We start from the raw sequence: 15,137 nt of genomic DNA on the forward strand, positions 1-15,137 counted from the left end.
AAACAGCTTGTGTGTGCAAAGACAGGTAGAGGGGAAGAACATGGTGTATTCACCAGGGGTGTGGCAGGAGACGAGACGGAAAGGGAAGATGGACCCAGAATACAGGGGACTGAAAATCTCTCCTAGAATCAGGGACTCTATCCTGTAGGAAATGAATACCAGTGAGAGATTTACAGCAAGCATAAAACATGAACAGATTTTTGTTTTGGAAAGATTATTTTGGCAGCAAGATAAGATTCAATGTAGCGGGGAAAGACCAAAACCAGGTGCAGACTCTGAGAGACGTTGATCCTTGAGCCAAGCCAGTACAGTGTGGAGGGTTTAGGTGAAAGAGCCATGAGTTGGTGGAAAGTGAATGTGTGCAGTGAGCCAGAGGGCGAAGTTGAGAACACCCACAAACTCCCCATCTTGGACAGCTAAGAGACAGAGGCACTGTTAACCACCACATCCATATCACCTCTGCCCTTCTAAACACCCTGTCATTCTCTCACCCCTTACCATATTTTTGTTTTCTTCACAGCACATTTCACCACCTGACATTATGTATGTATTTGTTCATGATCTGTATCCTCCACTAGAATAAGTGGGACTTGGTCCATTGTGTTCTAGGTATTTCTAGTATTGCTGGAGTATTGCTTGACACCTTGTAAGCACTCCCAAATACGTGAATGAATAAATAAATGGAAGAACAGAAGGAAGAGGTACCATGAGAGGAAAGGAAAGGAAACTCACTTTGGGTCCTCGATTTTTGGATGTCCCCAGGGCATCTGGGTGAGAAAGGCCCATAGGCACCTACATGTTTGGAGTTTAGAAGAAAAGTCTGAGTTAAGGAGATAGATTTTAAGGTTCTTTGAGGTAATGAGAAAGGGAGACTGTAGAGGGGCCAGTACAGGACAGCTAGAGAAGCAGAAGCTCCAGGTCGGGAGCTATGATGCCGGAGCCTAAGGAGGAGAGGTGCCAAGAGCCCTGGGCCTGGAGTCAGAAAGACCTGAATTCAAGTCTCAGCACTGCCACATTCCAGCTGAGGGACCTTCCTTAGGCTGTCTAAGCCTAGGTCCCTCATCCTTACGTGAGAAAAATTATAATGGCCACCTGCAAGATGGTTATGAGACAGCTCACATAATATGCTCAGGACAGTGTGCAGCATTAAATGTCCAATGGGAAATGCTCTCTCAACACACATTGTCTATCATTGCTATTTTTATGATTAATGAATTACTGAGGAGTTTTGAAATAATCATACAGGATGATGTCCGAAAGCCGTTTGACTTTCAAGAGGGATATCAGTAATGATCCTAGCCAGAACAGTATCGGTGGCCTTTGGGGAGTGGAGGCCAGTTTGCAGAAGGTGGAGGAGTGGATAGAAGTTGAGAAAATAAATATAGGAAGTGAAGACTTTAGTTTCAAGATCTTCACAGAAAGGAAAGGAGAAAAAGATGGCGGGAACTTGATGTGAGAGCCACAGCAAAAGAAGACATTGAATTCATGTAATGGTATTGGTGGGTCCACTGCTACCCTCTTTCTTGGTCAAGGATTAAAGATGTCCTTTCACTGCCCTGTCACTTTATCAGGTAACCAAAACCCCACTGTCTGCTCAGGGCAGTGCCCATGTGCCCAGGACAGTTATCCTTAGGTAAGGAATGGGTGGGAGAGGGTCATACTTGGCAGATGATCCACAGTTTCTTCCACTCTGAGAGTGGCTCTCTGCAAAGGAAGATTTTCTGTATAATTCTTAAGGTGATGCTTCTCCTTACTGTATGTGATATATTGTGTGATATTTTACTTCATTTCTATCCGAATTGATTTTGTGACCCACTAACAGGTGTCAACCTTTCTGTGTGAAAAATGGTTGGAATCGAAGCTCAGGATTGCAAGACTTTTTGAGATCCTGCAGTGAAAAATCCATCACATATGCAGTCATCTTTATTGATTCAGATATAACTAGAGTCTCATTTTAAATTCTAATAGCAAAGGCCAAAGATTTTGATCAATGATTGTAATTTGGAGAGGAAGAAACCTTCTGGTTTTCATTAAGATCCCCTAGAGTTTATTGATAACACAGCAAAAGGTGGTCAAAGTTGGTTGGCATGAGAGGCAATCAGAAATGCCCATGTGTGTTTAGAAGGGAGTGGTCACTGTATTTGATCCAGTCGAGGGTGCATCATGGAGCCTGTGGGTCTGTGGCTCTCAGATACTTTCCCCTGCCTTATGTTGGCACCCAGCATAGACACACTTTTTCCTGAGCTTGGGACAGCTTCATGATTTTTCTGTTGATCAGGATTAGTGGTGGGGAGAAGTGGTTATACATGCCAGTGTCTGGCTAGATTGTGCCCTGCTTTTCCTCTGAGACTTTCCCTAGCAGTTCTTTGCAAGATCAGATGTAGGGTGTGAATCATTATTTCACGTGCTCTGCCCAGCACATTATAATGGGCACATCCCATGCTTAACTGTTCTCCCTGTTTCTGTAATCCACTCATTCTGTGGCATCCTTGGAGATAGGTGCTTGGATTACTGACTGCATAATGGAAGGAGAGGTCTTAATTCTGAACTTTTATTTTTTTAAGAAAGAAATATCTTCCTGGTATTTATTTTATTTTTGGCCACACTGCATGGCATGTGGGATCTTAGTTCCCCAACCAGAGATCAGACTCATGCCCCTTGCATTGGAAGCACAGAGTCTTAACCACTGCACCACCAGGGAGGTCCCTTAATTCTGAACTTTTTAAATTCCACTGGAAAGCTCCCTTCACCAGCTCTGCTCTTGTTGCCATGATTGAGGAGTTCAACGACATTAGCCCATCCTGAGCCCTCAGGGCTGCAGGACGGTGGAAAGCACCAAGGGCATCCAAGATATAATTAACCTCCCCAAGTTCTCCCTGGGAGCCTGGTGTAGGGCAACCCCAGTCATAACCTTGGCTGCCTGAAACACACGGTGGTGGAAAATCTTGTTAAGCTATAAGCATCTGTGAACAGCCTGAATAGAGACCTTGGAAATGAACTGACCCAGCTGGCCGCACATGGTTACTACTTCCAGTTGTGACCAGCAAGGAATCTGGAGTCTTTGGCTTTGAGAAATAGCTAATTAAGTGTTCCATTCCATGGAAAATTGTCCAGGAGAAAGAGCATTAGGAAAATGCACCACAGATGGGAGGATGTGGGTGAGACTGGGTGAGAAGGGAATGCGAGAATGAAGTGATGAAAAGAAACCCCTTGGATTTGAAAACATTATATTGGATTGTGACTTTGACATTACACGAGAGAAGAGTAGTTCAGGAGACTTAGAAATTTCTTTGAGTTGTATAAAATGAAGTCAGAATAAGTAGAGTCATTTGTTATGTTTTCTCGCAAACAGTAATTGAACCAGTTGTCTGTCATTCCTGCCTCATAACCCACCTTTATACAGCTCTCAGTATTCCTTCTTTAAAGGGAGGCATCACACCTTAACCCTTTATGACTAGCCAGCCTCTCTCATTCCACGAGTGAAAACTGTAGTCTCTTCTGCTGATACTTGAGTCTGATAGGAGGACTGACTTCCTGAGACTGTGACATAGAAGGTCCCCTGGTGTGCAGGCAGGGAATTAGCAAGTCTGGATTGTGTATCTGCGATGCCATCACACAAAGAACGACACATGCACATTGAGGCGATAAGTGAACATCTGGAAACCAGACCCACCATGGGCTCCTGTGAGATGATGATGGTAGGACACCTGGCCAGTGTGAGGCTGCAATCCCAGACAGTGAGGCGCCTGGATGTGATGGGCAAGGATGCCAAAGAGAAGATGCTGCCCATGTCATGATTGTGCCATGGTTAGCTGGGGATTTTAGGAGAGGATCCTGCTCAGGAAGACCGGCCAATGGAGGAAATTCAAAGAAGGGAAGAAAAACTCCCACCAACTCTAAATAGTATCTAGAAAGGTTTCTGTCTAGTACCCTGATGTTCAGGAGTGGAAAGGAGGGGAGGGGGGTATCAGCTCCAGGAACAAAAATCAACACCTTGATTCTTTTCATTCTAAAGCTGAAGGCAACCCTCTTGGCTAGAGATTTCAGCTGGGTGGACCCCAGCGCTCCCCTGCCACAAGGCTCGTCCTTTTTTTTTACTTTTGTTTGTTTACTTTTGGCTGTGCTGGATCTCCACTGCTGCGCAAGGGCTTTCTCTAGTTGCAGCGAGTGGGAGCTGCTGTTCGTGGCAGTTCGTGGGCCTCTCTCTGCAGTGGTTTCTCTTATTGCAGAGCACGGGCTCTTAGGGCACTCAGCTTCAGTAGTTGCAACACATGGGCTTAGTAGTCGGCACTCGTGGTCTTAGTTCCCCTGCGGCAAGTGGAATCTTCCCAGACCAGGGATCAAACCCAGGTCCCCTGCATTGATTGGCAGGCAGATTCTCCACCACTGGACCACCAGGGAAGTTTTCATCGTTTTTTCATTGGCATAATTCTACCCTAAACAGGTTTGGGTGTGGTCATTGACTTCACTGGCTGGAGGAGGAAAATTGAGTGCAGAGGGCTTATAAGGAGGGTCCAGGCAGGAAACAGAATCTCATTCAGTCACTTCAAGTGAAGAAACATTAATGAAGGGACTGTTTGCAGAGGGGGAGGCAGGTCAAGGCAGCTAAAAGGGGATTTCACCCCAGAACTGGCAAAGCAGGAAGTTGTCAGCACCTCTGGAGTTCAGTGGTGGAGGGAAATAGTGGTACTGGAGCCTGCAAGAGTGCAGTCCACTAGTTGGGGTTGAGGGGCCGGGTATCTGTAGAGAGACAAAAGACAGGGAGGGAGGTTGGAACCAATGCCCCAGCCCTTCTCTCCTTGCTGCCCTCTGACCTCCCACCTCCCATTGGCTCAGCCTATCAGAAAGTCAGTCAGCAAGAGAAATTGGGTCATGTTGTTCTTGGAGGGGCCAGCCTTCTGGAACATGGGGCAGGGCAGGGCAGAGAATGGACCTAGGGGCAGATGGGTGGACCAGAGTAAGCAGCACAGAGATTCTTTTGAAAAGTTTTCTTAAAGGCCCAGCATTTCTATTTACGCCATCACCTCACTTGAGATATTTCTGTACAACCGCAGCAGTCAGCTGGTGGTGGTCCACACTCCAGGCAATGGCACAGAAGTGGCTCTAGTATGTGCATCTCTGAAGAACCTGTGGATAACTATCAGTAATATCCAAAGTACAGACTTCAGAGCTGCAGTAATTTTCAGATTTAAATACTTAAAACCTTTTCAAGTTTTCCTCTCCTTGATTCTTCCCTAAAAGAGCAACGAGGGAATATTCCCTGAGAAGATGTTACAAATGTGCTTTTCAAGCTACAGAAATAATTTGATTCAGTGTCTAATGCATATTTATTAGGTTCCTTTGCTACTACCCTGGTAGCTCAGGTGGTAAAGAATCTGCTTGCAATGCAGGAGACCTGCATTCAATCCCTGAGTCAGGAAGACCCGCTGGAGAAGGGATGGCAACCTGCTCCAGTGTTCTTGCCTGGAGAATTCCATGGACTGAGGAGCCTGGCAGGTTGCAGTCCACGGGGTGGCAAAGAGTCAGACATTACTGAGAGACTTACACACTTTAGATACTACCAAAAAAAAGAAACATCTGAAAAAATTCACCCTTCCACAAAAGCCCTTTGAGTTGCTATGGATTGAGATTTGGTTGAAGACTTTATTATCAGAGTGGTTAAGTCTCCCTAGTCCAGTGCTGCTGTGTGCTGGACTGAAGGCCATTCAGGGCTTCATTCTATCATTGTTTCCTATGCTTCGTAAGCAGCTGCTTACGCAGCTCAAGGAACCACACCAGGACAAGGGTAAGGCCAAGCTGCCCCTGGAGAGGGGGTTAGAAGCTGCACGGAAATTTGCGGACGTGTATTGCTCATGTGTTTTCTAACATTATGAAATTCCCTGAGGAGGAGGGGAACAAAGCTCTGCAAAAGACTTGCCAACTCTGCTTTGGATTTGAAAGTACAGCTAAGTGTCAGAGTAGCCTGGCAGGCTACAGTCCATGGGATAGAAAAAGAGTCAGCCACAACATAACTTCTGAAATGGGACAGTAATTCTCTGCATGTTCTCCTGTTTGCAGCTTCCCTCTTAAGCCTTGGGCTCACGGATGGACTCCTCAGTGTCCCCAGGAGCCCAGCACTGACCTGCTGTGCTTGAGAAATCTTGCAAGGAGACTTACCCTCCTCTTGAAATGGAGGGAGCTGGGACAGGAAATTCCACTTAGAGCTTCACTTCTATGGCTTTAGTTTGACTCCTGCTAAAATGCAAATTTCCTAGAAAGGAAAACTGTCCAAGTCTTTTCAACTCTCTACCATGGGTAGAAGAAATGGAGAAGGAAATGGCAACCCATTCCAATATTCTTGCCTGGGAAATCAGGAGCCTGGCAGGCTACAGTCCATGGGTTTGCAAAGAGTCTGACACAATTTAGCAACTGAACACCAACAACAGCAACCATGGGTCAGTCACTCCCATTCTGCTGCCTCGAGGGACTGGGCAGGAGTTTGCCACCCTTGGTTTACATCTTCCTATAAGGTCATTTTCTCATTTTCTCTCCAGAAACCATTTCTAAAAGGGACGCAGATCCTGGATACTCTTGTGGTGGAGCAAACCCCTCTACATATAAATGAGAGGAGAGAGAGAGTAGGTCAGAAAATGCTCCAGGCTGGCCTGTTCTCCTCATTAGGTTTCAAAAGAGTTTCCAAATGTTCTGGTCTCATAATTAGGTTCTCTATGGAGAGGAAAGGTCAGAAGATCCCTGGCCCTACATGTAGTATCTGGATCACAGCAGTCAGACTTTACTTGGCTTTAAGGACAAAATATGGCCAGAGAAGCATGTTGGATCTGGTGCTAGTACTGTTTAGGGGTTGTTTGCAGCAGAGTCCAATGATTTGAGGCAGGAAAAAAATACAGTGATTTTACAACAACATTTTGAGCCAAAGACTAGTTCTACTTACATCATAGAAGTGTGTTCTGTACCTGATGTGAAAACATGCTGTTTGTTAAGTGGAAAATTCTAAAGCATCAAACATTTAGTGATCTCCACCCCACCAATGCAAACCTGAGAACATGACCTTGAAACTAAGTAATAAAACAAAAGGAGGGTATTGCATCTTGGATCCTGTATCTATTGATACATCACTTGATAACTGAATCTGGCAAAAGAGTGAATTGGAGTCTCTGAATTTTGGAAACAAGGTAGAATCAAATTACCCAGAGAACAGCATCCCTAACTGCCAGCGTCACTGCCCATCTGACTTCCTCACTAAAACTGGCCTGCAGGTACTCCCATGCACCTGAGCCTACAGATAGGTTGGCTTATTTATTTAGCGCTGGCATTTCTCGTTCTCTCATTCTCCATCCTCTGTGACTCTCATCCTCCATAGATATCTTTTTCAAGCCCAATAGCATGCCTGTATTATGCATATGATTAGTTGCCTTATGGCAGAAAAGGAGCTTAGTCCAGTGGCTAAGAGTACATGCTCCCAATGCAGGGGACCTGGGTTTGAGCCCTGGACAGGGAACTAGATCACACATACAGCAACTAAAGATCCCGTGTGCTGCAACTAAGACTGGGTGCAGCCAAATAAATAATTTTTTTTTAAAATATGAAGTCTTTGGCAAGATTCAAAAATAGCAGGATGTCATCTCTCTGGAAAGGTGCCATCGGCATTGTGGCTGAAGGGATGAGGTATCTAGCTGCCCTGAGCGGTGTCCTACCATCCTGAAAGAGCAGTGCTCTATTGTTGTGAATGAATCCATATATTAAAGCTGGTCCCCATAGGTCTGTGTTGCCAAGGCTTCTCTGCTCTATCTGTGGTATAGCTGAGTTGCCTGTGCAGGGATATGGAAGAATCACTGAGTGTGCAGTGAGAGGTTCCTTCCATACAGCTCCACGCTACAGAAACAGCCAGGAGCGAGTTCTTGCCAATAGTAGTAACAGTTGGAAACAAGAGCAGAATGAATGTGAGTGTACAAAGCCCTGTAGTAGCTGTAATGGTCCTTTCAGGTGAACTCAAGGTATGGGAATGGTATGAAGGAGGGATGATACTTTTTGACTGTTTAGAAAGGCAGGGTTTTAGGGGGGTGGTTTTTTGGCAGTGCCTCACAGCATGTGGGATCTTAGTTCCCTGACCAGGGATTGAACCCAAGCCCCCTGCTTTGAAAGGGTGAAGTTTTAATCACTGGACCACCAAGGAAGTCCCAGAAAGGCAGTTGCTTAGGTAGCATTTTCAGTGTGTTAAAAATGAACACGAGCAGCCCTCTGCATCACTTCCATTCGTTGCTATTACCCTTGCAGGGAAGGTCTTCACAGAGTGAGTGGTTTTTCTGTATTAGATGCATTGGGAAGTAAGTGACAGCTATAGGAAGGTAAAAAAGAGCTCTCTGATGATTTCAGGCAAATGACTTCACAGATTTGTACCTGTGGAACTGTAGAGAGCAATCATTTGTTAGCTTCTGGCTAAGAGAAGCTCTCTGGTTGAGAGAATCAATATTTGGAATCTAGAGATAAAAAGAGGCTAGGCAAATAAATTATGTGATTGTTCTTATTTCGAATTTTGAAAAGGAGTTTTAGATAAACCTAAGCATAGGTTCTGTTTTACAGATGAAATCTAAAGGAGAAAAATGGCTTTCTAGAATCAATGTGGAAATCTTTTGTAAATAATAGGTTGTTATTGGTCTGGAGCTGATAAGACTGCCTCATGCCTCAGGGACCAACAGCATCTCCCTGGCTGATTGGTCTTTGATATGAACACTGATGGTGTGAAGCAGTGTGGCTTTGGAAATTAAATTTATGTAAAGGTGAGGTATTTATGTGACATCTGATTTAATTTGGCATATTCTGAATTTTCAAGATTTTGAATTCTATCAATAACAAGAATATACTGTACATGGAATCTTGCATCAAGGAACTGACTACAGTTCTTATGTAGTCTGTGGTGTGGGCATCTCTTTGGGGTAATTATGATGGAGAACTCTGCTGAGTATGTCACAGTTCTGACCATGACTTTTCTGTTATGTTGTAAGAACTACAAGCCAGGGTATCATGCTTCTGTTCCTGCCCTTGTGTGCATGTGACCTGACAGTTTCTCCAGTACTGCAGAAAGTCTGCTAAGGCTAAGACTCTCCTGGACAGATATTAGAGGACATTAGAGATCATTTATTTTGTCCTCTTATTTTGCGCACGCAGAAACTGAAGCCCAGAAATGTTAATATACTGCCTAAGCTCACACAACCACCTGGATAGCACTTGGTCCCATTTCTCCTGTCCCCTGGTCCAGTCCCATCTCTTTGAGACCATTTCATACTGGCAGTAGGTCATTCTGATTGCCCATGGAAAGGAGTGCTTAGATGTTTCCTCTGGTTGAAAGCCTAGGAACAGTCAGATGATATTCACCATCTACCAATGATGTTGAGCCATCCTCTTTGATATACTGACTGCATGTCTAAAAACAGAAATTCCATGAGAATGGAGGGTCCCAAGCAAAAGGGTGTTGGTCATCTTCCATTTTTGTCTGTGGCCACATAAGCTAAAAGCTATGTGAGTCTGAAGACTTCAACACATCCCACAGCCCTGGGCCAGGAAGATCCTCTGGAGAAGGGGAAGGCAACCCACTCCAGTATTGTTGCCTGGAGAATCCCATAGACAGAGGAGCCTGGTGGGCCATGGTCCATAGCATCACAAAGAACTGGACACGACTGAAGTGACTTGGTGCTCACACTACGGTTGTGACTGCTAATTTAAAGTCTTTATCTGATTATTCCAATGCCTGACTCATCTCAATTCTGTGGTCTATCGATTGCCTTTTACCTTGAGAATTGATCATGTTCGCTTGCTTTTTTGTATGTTGCATTTTGGCTTGTATAATGCATATATATTAAATATTGTGTTTTAAGACTCTAGGTTCTGTTTAAATGCACTGGAAAAGGTTGACTTTTTTGGTTTCATTTTAACTTGATTAGATTAGGCTGGAAATTCTGCCTCATTTTCTATGTGCAGTGGTTCCCCATATCTGTTCAAGTTTAAAAGCCTCTTCCCCAACAGAGTCCTCCAGAGTGAGTATATAGTATGTGCATGTTCTGTAATTCTTCAGTGATGTAATTCTCATCAGAGAATAACAAACTGTCTTGTTCCTGTGATTATTAATGTTTTATTTATTTATTTTTTAGCAACAGAAAATTCAAGGAACTCCAACAAAGAAAAACAAATCAAAAAAATTGGATCCACTCAGAGGCCAGAAGGTTATTGCAAGATGTGATGAAAATGGCTTTTATTTTCCAGGTAGGTAGATATTTTATTTTGTAAAATTCCTTTGCTAAGTAATATGATATCAGGGACCAGAAGTTCTCAAACTGTGCTTTCCCTATCACACTGACACTTCATGAGTTGTACTAAGGTATTCCACTTCTAAAGTGAAAGGATGATGAGGTTTCTACCCATATTTGTGGAGAAGTAATCACCAGAAAAACTTATTAATCTTTCATTTGTTTAGTAAACAAGTTTTTTACTACAGATTTACTATGTTCCATGGAGAAGGCAATGGCACCCCACTCCAGTACTCTTGCCTGGAAAATCCCGTGGACGGAGGAGCATGGTAGGCTGCAGTCCATGGGGTCGCGAAGAGTCAGACACGACTGAGCGACTTCCCTTTCACTTTTCACTTTCATGCACTGGAGAAGGAAATGGCAACCCACTCCAATGTTCTTGCCTGGAGAATCCCAGGGACAGGGCCTAGTGGGCTGCCATCTATGGGGTCACACAGAGTCAGACACGACTGAAGTGACTTAGCAGCAGCAGCAGCACTATGTTCCATGTATGTAATATTCCTAAAGTGCTGGTCTAACATAGTAAGCAAACAGAAGAAAATTCTTGTCTTTATGGAGCTTACATGCTAGTCGGGGGAGTCAGACAGCAACTGAATAAGTAAAATACGTAGTGTGTCAGATCCAGGGCTATGAAGGAAAATGGAGCCACGAAGAGAGTTGAGCACATCAAAGGTGAAGGTTTCAATTCTAAATATGGTGGTCGATGAAGAGCTTATGGGTAAGGTGATATATTAATCAGGACTTTCGAAAGGAGCAATAAGGGACTTTCCTGGTGGTCCATCAGTTAAGACTCCAGGCTTCCACTGTAGGGGGCATAGATTTGAACCCTGGTCAGGAAGCTAAGATCCCACATAGTGTGTTGCATAGCCAAACAAAATTTAAAAATAAATTAATTAAAAGGGGTCATGAGATTATCTAGGGGGAAAGAGTTCTAGCAAGGGAATAGCAGGGCTTCACTAGAAGCCCTGAGAATGGAGTGCCTATGACATCCTCTTCCTTAGAGGAAGAGGCACATGTGTCTGGGACCTGATGAATTCTAGATGCTAGAGACACTAACGTTGTCAGAGAAGGAATTGGAGATATGGATCTAGAGTCTGGAGAGGAAATCTGTCCAGAGATACAAATTTTTGACATATCAGCACAAAAGTATTCACTGAAATCATGTAAAAGCCTATGGGGAAAGAGAGCTTAAAGAACCCAGAAGAAGAGGTGTCAATCAAAAAGATTATACCTTGAAGTATAGCCAGTCCTATTCCCAATCACCGTTTAAAAATCACCATTTATTTATTACACTTAATTAAATCTGCTTTTTAAGTGGGAAAAATACTTAAATAGGAATTTGGGTTTCCAGCAGACATATGTGTAGAACTAACAACTAGGATATTGTATTTGAATTTTTTTACTCCTTCCAAAAAGGAAGGCCAAATAGAATTTTGAGGAACACAGGCATGATCTTCATTGCTGACTCCTTTCTGATAATCTTTGTTCAAAGCCTCATAAATGTTTCTAGAGAAAAACAGCTAAGCCGAAGGCAGCTTCAGAGCCATTGGATCAAAGCATCCTTTGCTTAAGGCCAGGTCTGTGCAGGAGCAAAGCTGGCTCAGTTCTTGCTGCCCCCCTTGGGAATCAGAGCAAGGATTTCCATTTGGCTACCTCTGTTGCAAAGAATTGATGCTTTCAAATTGTGGTGCTGGAGAAGACTCTTGAGAGTCCCTTGGACAGCAAGGAGATCAAACCAGTCAATCCTAAAGGAAATCAGTCCTTTATTCATAGCATATTCATTGGAAGGATTGATGCTGAAGCTCCAATACTTTGGCCAGCTGATGCAAAGAGCTGACTCATTGGGAAAGACCTTGATGCTGGGAAAGACTGAGGGCAGGAGGAGAAGGGGCGGCAGAGGACTAGATGGTTGGATGGGATCACCAACACAATGAGCATGAGTTCAAGCCAACTCTGGGAGGTAGTGAAGAACAGGGGAGCCTGGCATGCTGCAGTCCATGGGGTCACAAATAGCTGGACACGACTAAGTGACTGAACAACAACAGGAACCTCTGCTCCAGGGATCAGTGTGGATTAGCTAGTGGAGGACAGACTGTGTTGTGCAGAACAGAAGTGACAAGCTGATAGCCTGATTCATTCTGATGCTGAAAATCAGGAAGGCGGACATATTTCAGAACTTTATTTTAATCATTATTTGTAGGAACTGTGTCATCTTTCCTGTTCTCCAGTAAAAAGCAACATTTTATCTCAGGAAATCCTCAATGATGAAAAGTCTGGGTTGCAAGATTTCTGCACTATGCCATCAGAACAAGTTACAACAGGAAAAAAAAAAAAAGGCTGGGGGTGGGAAACAGAATACTTTCTCAGGTGTAATGATTTAGGACCAGAAAAATCCTAATTTTTTTTTTGAAATCTGTTTCTTGCCTCTACCAGCCAGGTGACAGGCATCACTGAGGTATTCTGAGCTTGTTTCCTTCTCTCTCCAAATGGGATTTAAAACAGTGAAAACCCCCATAAGATCGTGATGTCGATTAAATTTGATAATGTGCAGCATTTTGAAATTGGAAAGTGTTAATTACCTGTAGAGTTTTTCTATTACTGCCTCTTGGGAGATATAAACAACTCACCTGGGGTCCTCACCTGGGGGTATAGAACACTGCTGGAAGTTTAAAAACTTTAACAGTAGTTTTAAAAGTTTAAGAGCAATTCATAAAGGCAAAGCCAGCACAGTGAGCTACAGAGGAAACCTGAGACTAAAGGGAGAAGAGACTATGATGACTAGATGTGTAAGCTGGAAGTCAGTGGAGGCGGGGCGAGTGGAAGGCGCATTTCCAGTTGAGCAGAACGGATGCCTCTTCCAGGAAACGGAATCCCAGCCCAGCTGTGAATATCAGAAGGTTCTTATAGCCAGAGGTAAAAAAAAATCTGCACTCCAGCCTAAGAAATTCCTGTTTGGAATGAAGATTGAAAACCACCCCTGCTTTCTTTTGCTAAATGAACTGACCCACGCTGTCTACTTAGACTGTTTCTTCATTCCTCGGACCTTTGGGCATGGGCAGTGTTTTCAGAGAGTCTCAACTGGGGGGTACCCCCTTCTCCCCCCACCTGGGTATAGGAGAATCCCCCAGCCGAGGTAGGGAAGCTGACTCATACCCAGGAAGATGGGGGTCCCTGAGCCTCCAGTAGGAGGAAGAAAGAAAGCCATGGAGGTGGTTCTGGTCCAGACTCCAGAGCCAGAGCCCCAAATGGCCCTGGGAGATGCCTTCTCACCTCTCTGGGGCTGAGGGCAGAAGGAAACTGCAGAGTAAGGGCAGCCCAGGATAGGAAGCCGATCTGGAATCAGGACCTGGAAATGGCAGCGACTCCTTAATGAGGTGGAGAAGGAGTTAGTGCAGAGGCTGAGCCATAACCAGACAGGCCAGCAGCTCTGGGTCCTCCGTCCTGCTTAACAGCCAGCCAGGTGTCAACACCATGAGGATGGCTCTACAGTTAATTGGAAAGAAACTACACTGATTTCTGGAGGTGAACAAAAACCCACGAATGCAGAGATTGAAACAGAAAAGAGCTGGTAGAAACATACCAAATGTCTAGGTCTAATGATCTAGATCAGAGGCAGGAAGGCTTTTTATGTAAAAAAGTAGCTAATATATGGTGTAGACTCCACGGGCCATGCAGCTGCACAGCTGCTCAACTCAGGCAGACACCTGAAAAACTGCACCCCAGTTTTAAGACTGGATTCTACACAGTCCCAAAGGCTAAGAATTCGAGGAGGGTCACACTGACCAACGAGGTCATCCTGGCAGCTTGGACCCTCACTCCTGCTCTGTGGCACTGGTTGGTGGTAGTGGCAGGGGTACACATATGCTGGGGATGTAAGGATCCTTCTCACCTCACAGTGGTTCTTTGTTTTCATAGGAGGAATTCTTTATAAAAAGTAGCATTTGTTTTCCTAATGAAAAGGGTAGAAGAGTCAGTTTATGGTAGAAAACGTGTGAATAGTGTGTAAATAGTACTTCAAAAACCAAACCAAACATCTTAGTCCAATAAGAAAACAGATAACATAAAGCTGGTTTTCTTGTGTGTATGTTTGGCGAGGGGCGGTTGTTTTGTTTTTAAGCTTCCCCTTTCTTGGCCATTTAAAACAAGAAACGTGGGGACCTTCCCTGGCGATCCAGTGGTTAAGACTCAGCCCCTCTGCTGCAGGGGACATGGGTTGGATGCCTGGTGGAGGAACTAAGATCCTGTAAGCTTCACAGCGTGGCCAGTATAAGAAAAAAGGATTAGATCCTTTATAAATAAATAACTGAAACAAGATACGTGGACTCAAGATGAAAGCCAGCAGCTGTTTCTTTGCCACTTGGAGGGACCAAAGACCGGAGAAGGCAATGGCAACCCACTCCAGTACTTTTGCCTGGAAAATCCTATGGATGGAGGAGCCTGGTGGGCTGCAGTCCTTGAGGTCACTAAGTCGGACATGACTGAGCAACTTCACTTTCACTTTTCACTGTCATGCATTGGAGAAGGAAATGGCAACCCACTCCTGTGTTCTTGCCTGGAGAATCCCAGGGACGGCAGAGCCTGGTGGGCTGCCGTCTATGGGGTCACACAGAGTCGGACACAACTGAAGCAACTTAGCAGCAGCAGCAGGACCTAAGACTTCACCAAGGCCGGCGAGTGAGCTGGAGTAGGGAAGGAAGCCAAGGCACTCAGGCTGTTGGAGCCCAGTGTGGGGACGAGCGCATTTCTGTCTCAGGATAAGGCGGTCCAAGTGAAGCTGTTACTGCTGAGGATGGGAATTCATATTTCTTTTCACTTTCTCAATTTAACAATAATGAT

At 44.5% G+C, this 15,137-nt stretch overlaps 1 protein-coding gene across 1 annotated transcript in view; it reads left to right on the forward strand.

Moving 5' to 3' along the window:
* The window catches only part of VWA3B (von Willebrand factor A domain containing 3B), a 179,413-nt gene that overhangs the window by 151,022 nt on the left and 13,254 nt on the right, over positions 1-15,137 (forward strand). The window contains exon 22 of the mRNA XM_052649405.1: positions 10,146-10,257. Coding sequence (XP_052505365.1) covers positions 10,146-10,257 — 112 coding nt within the window. The remainder of the gene's footprint in view (positions 1-10,145; positions 10,258-15,137) is intronic.

Source organism: Budorcas taxicolor, chromosome 11, assembly GCF_023091745.1.
Source record: "Budorcas taxicolor isolate Tak-1 chromosome 11, Takin1.1, whole genome shotgun sequence".
NCBI classification, from domain to species: Eukaryota; Metazoa; Chordata; class Mammalia; order Artiodactyla; family Bovidae; genus Budorcas; species Budorcas taxicolor.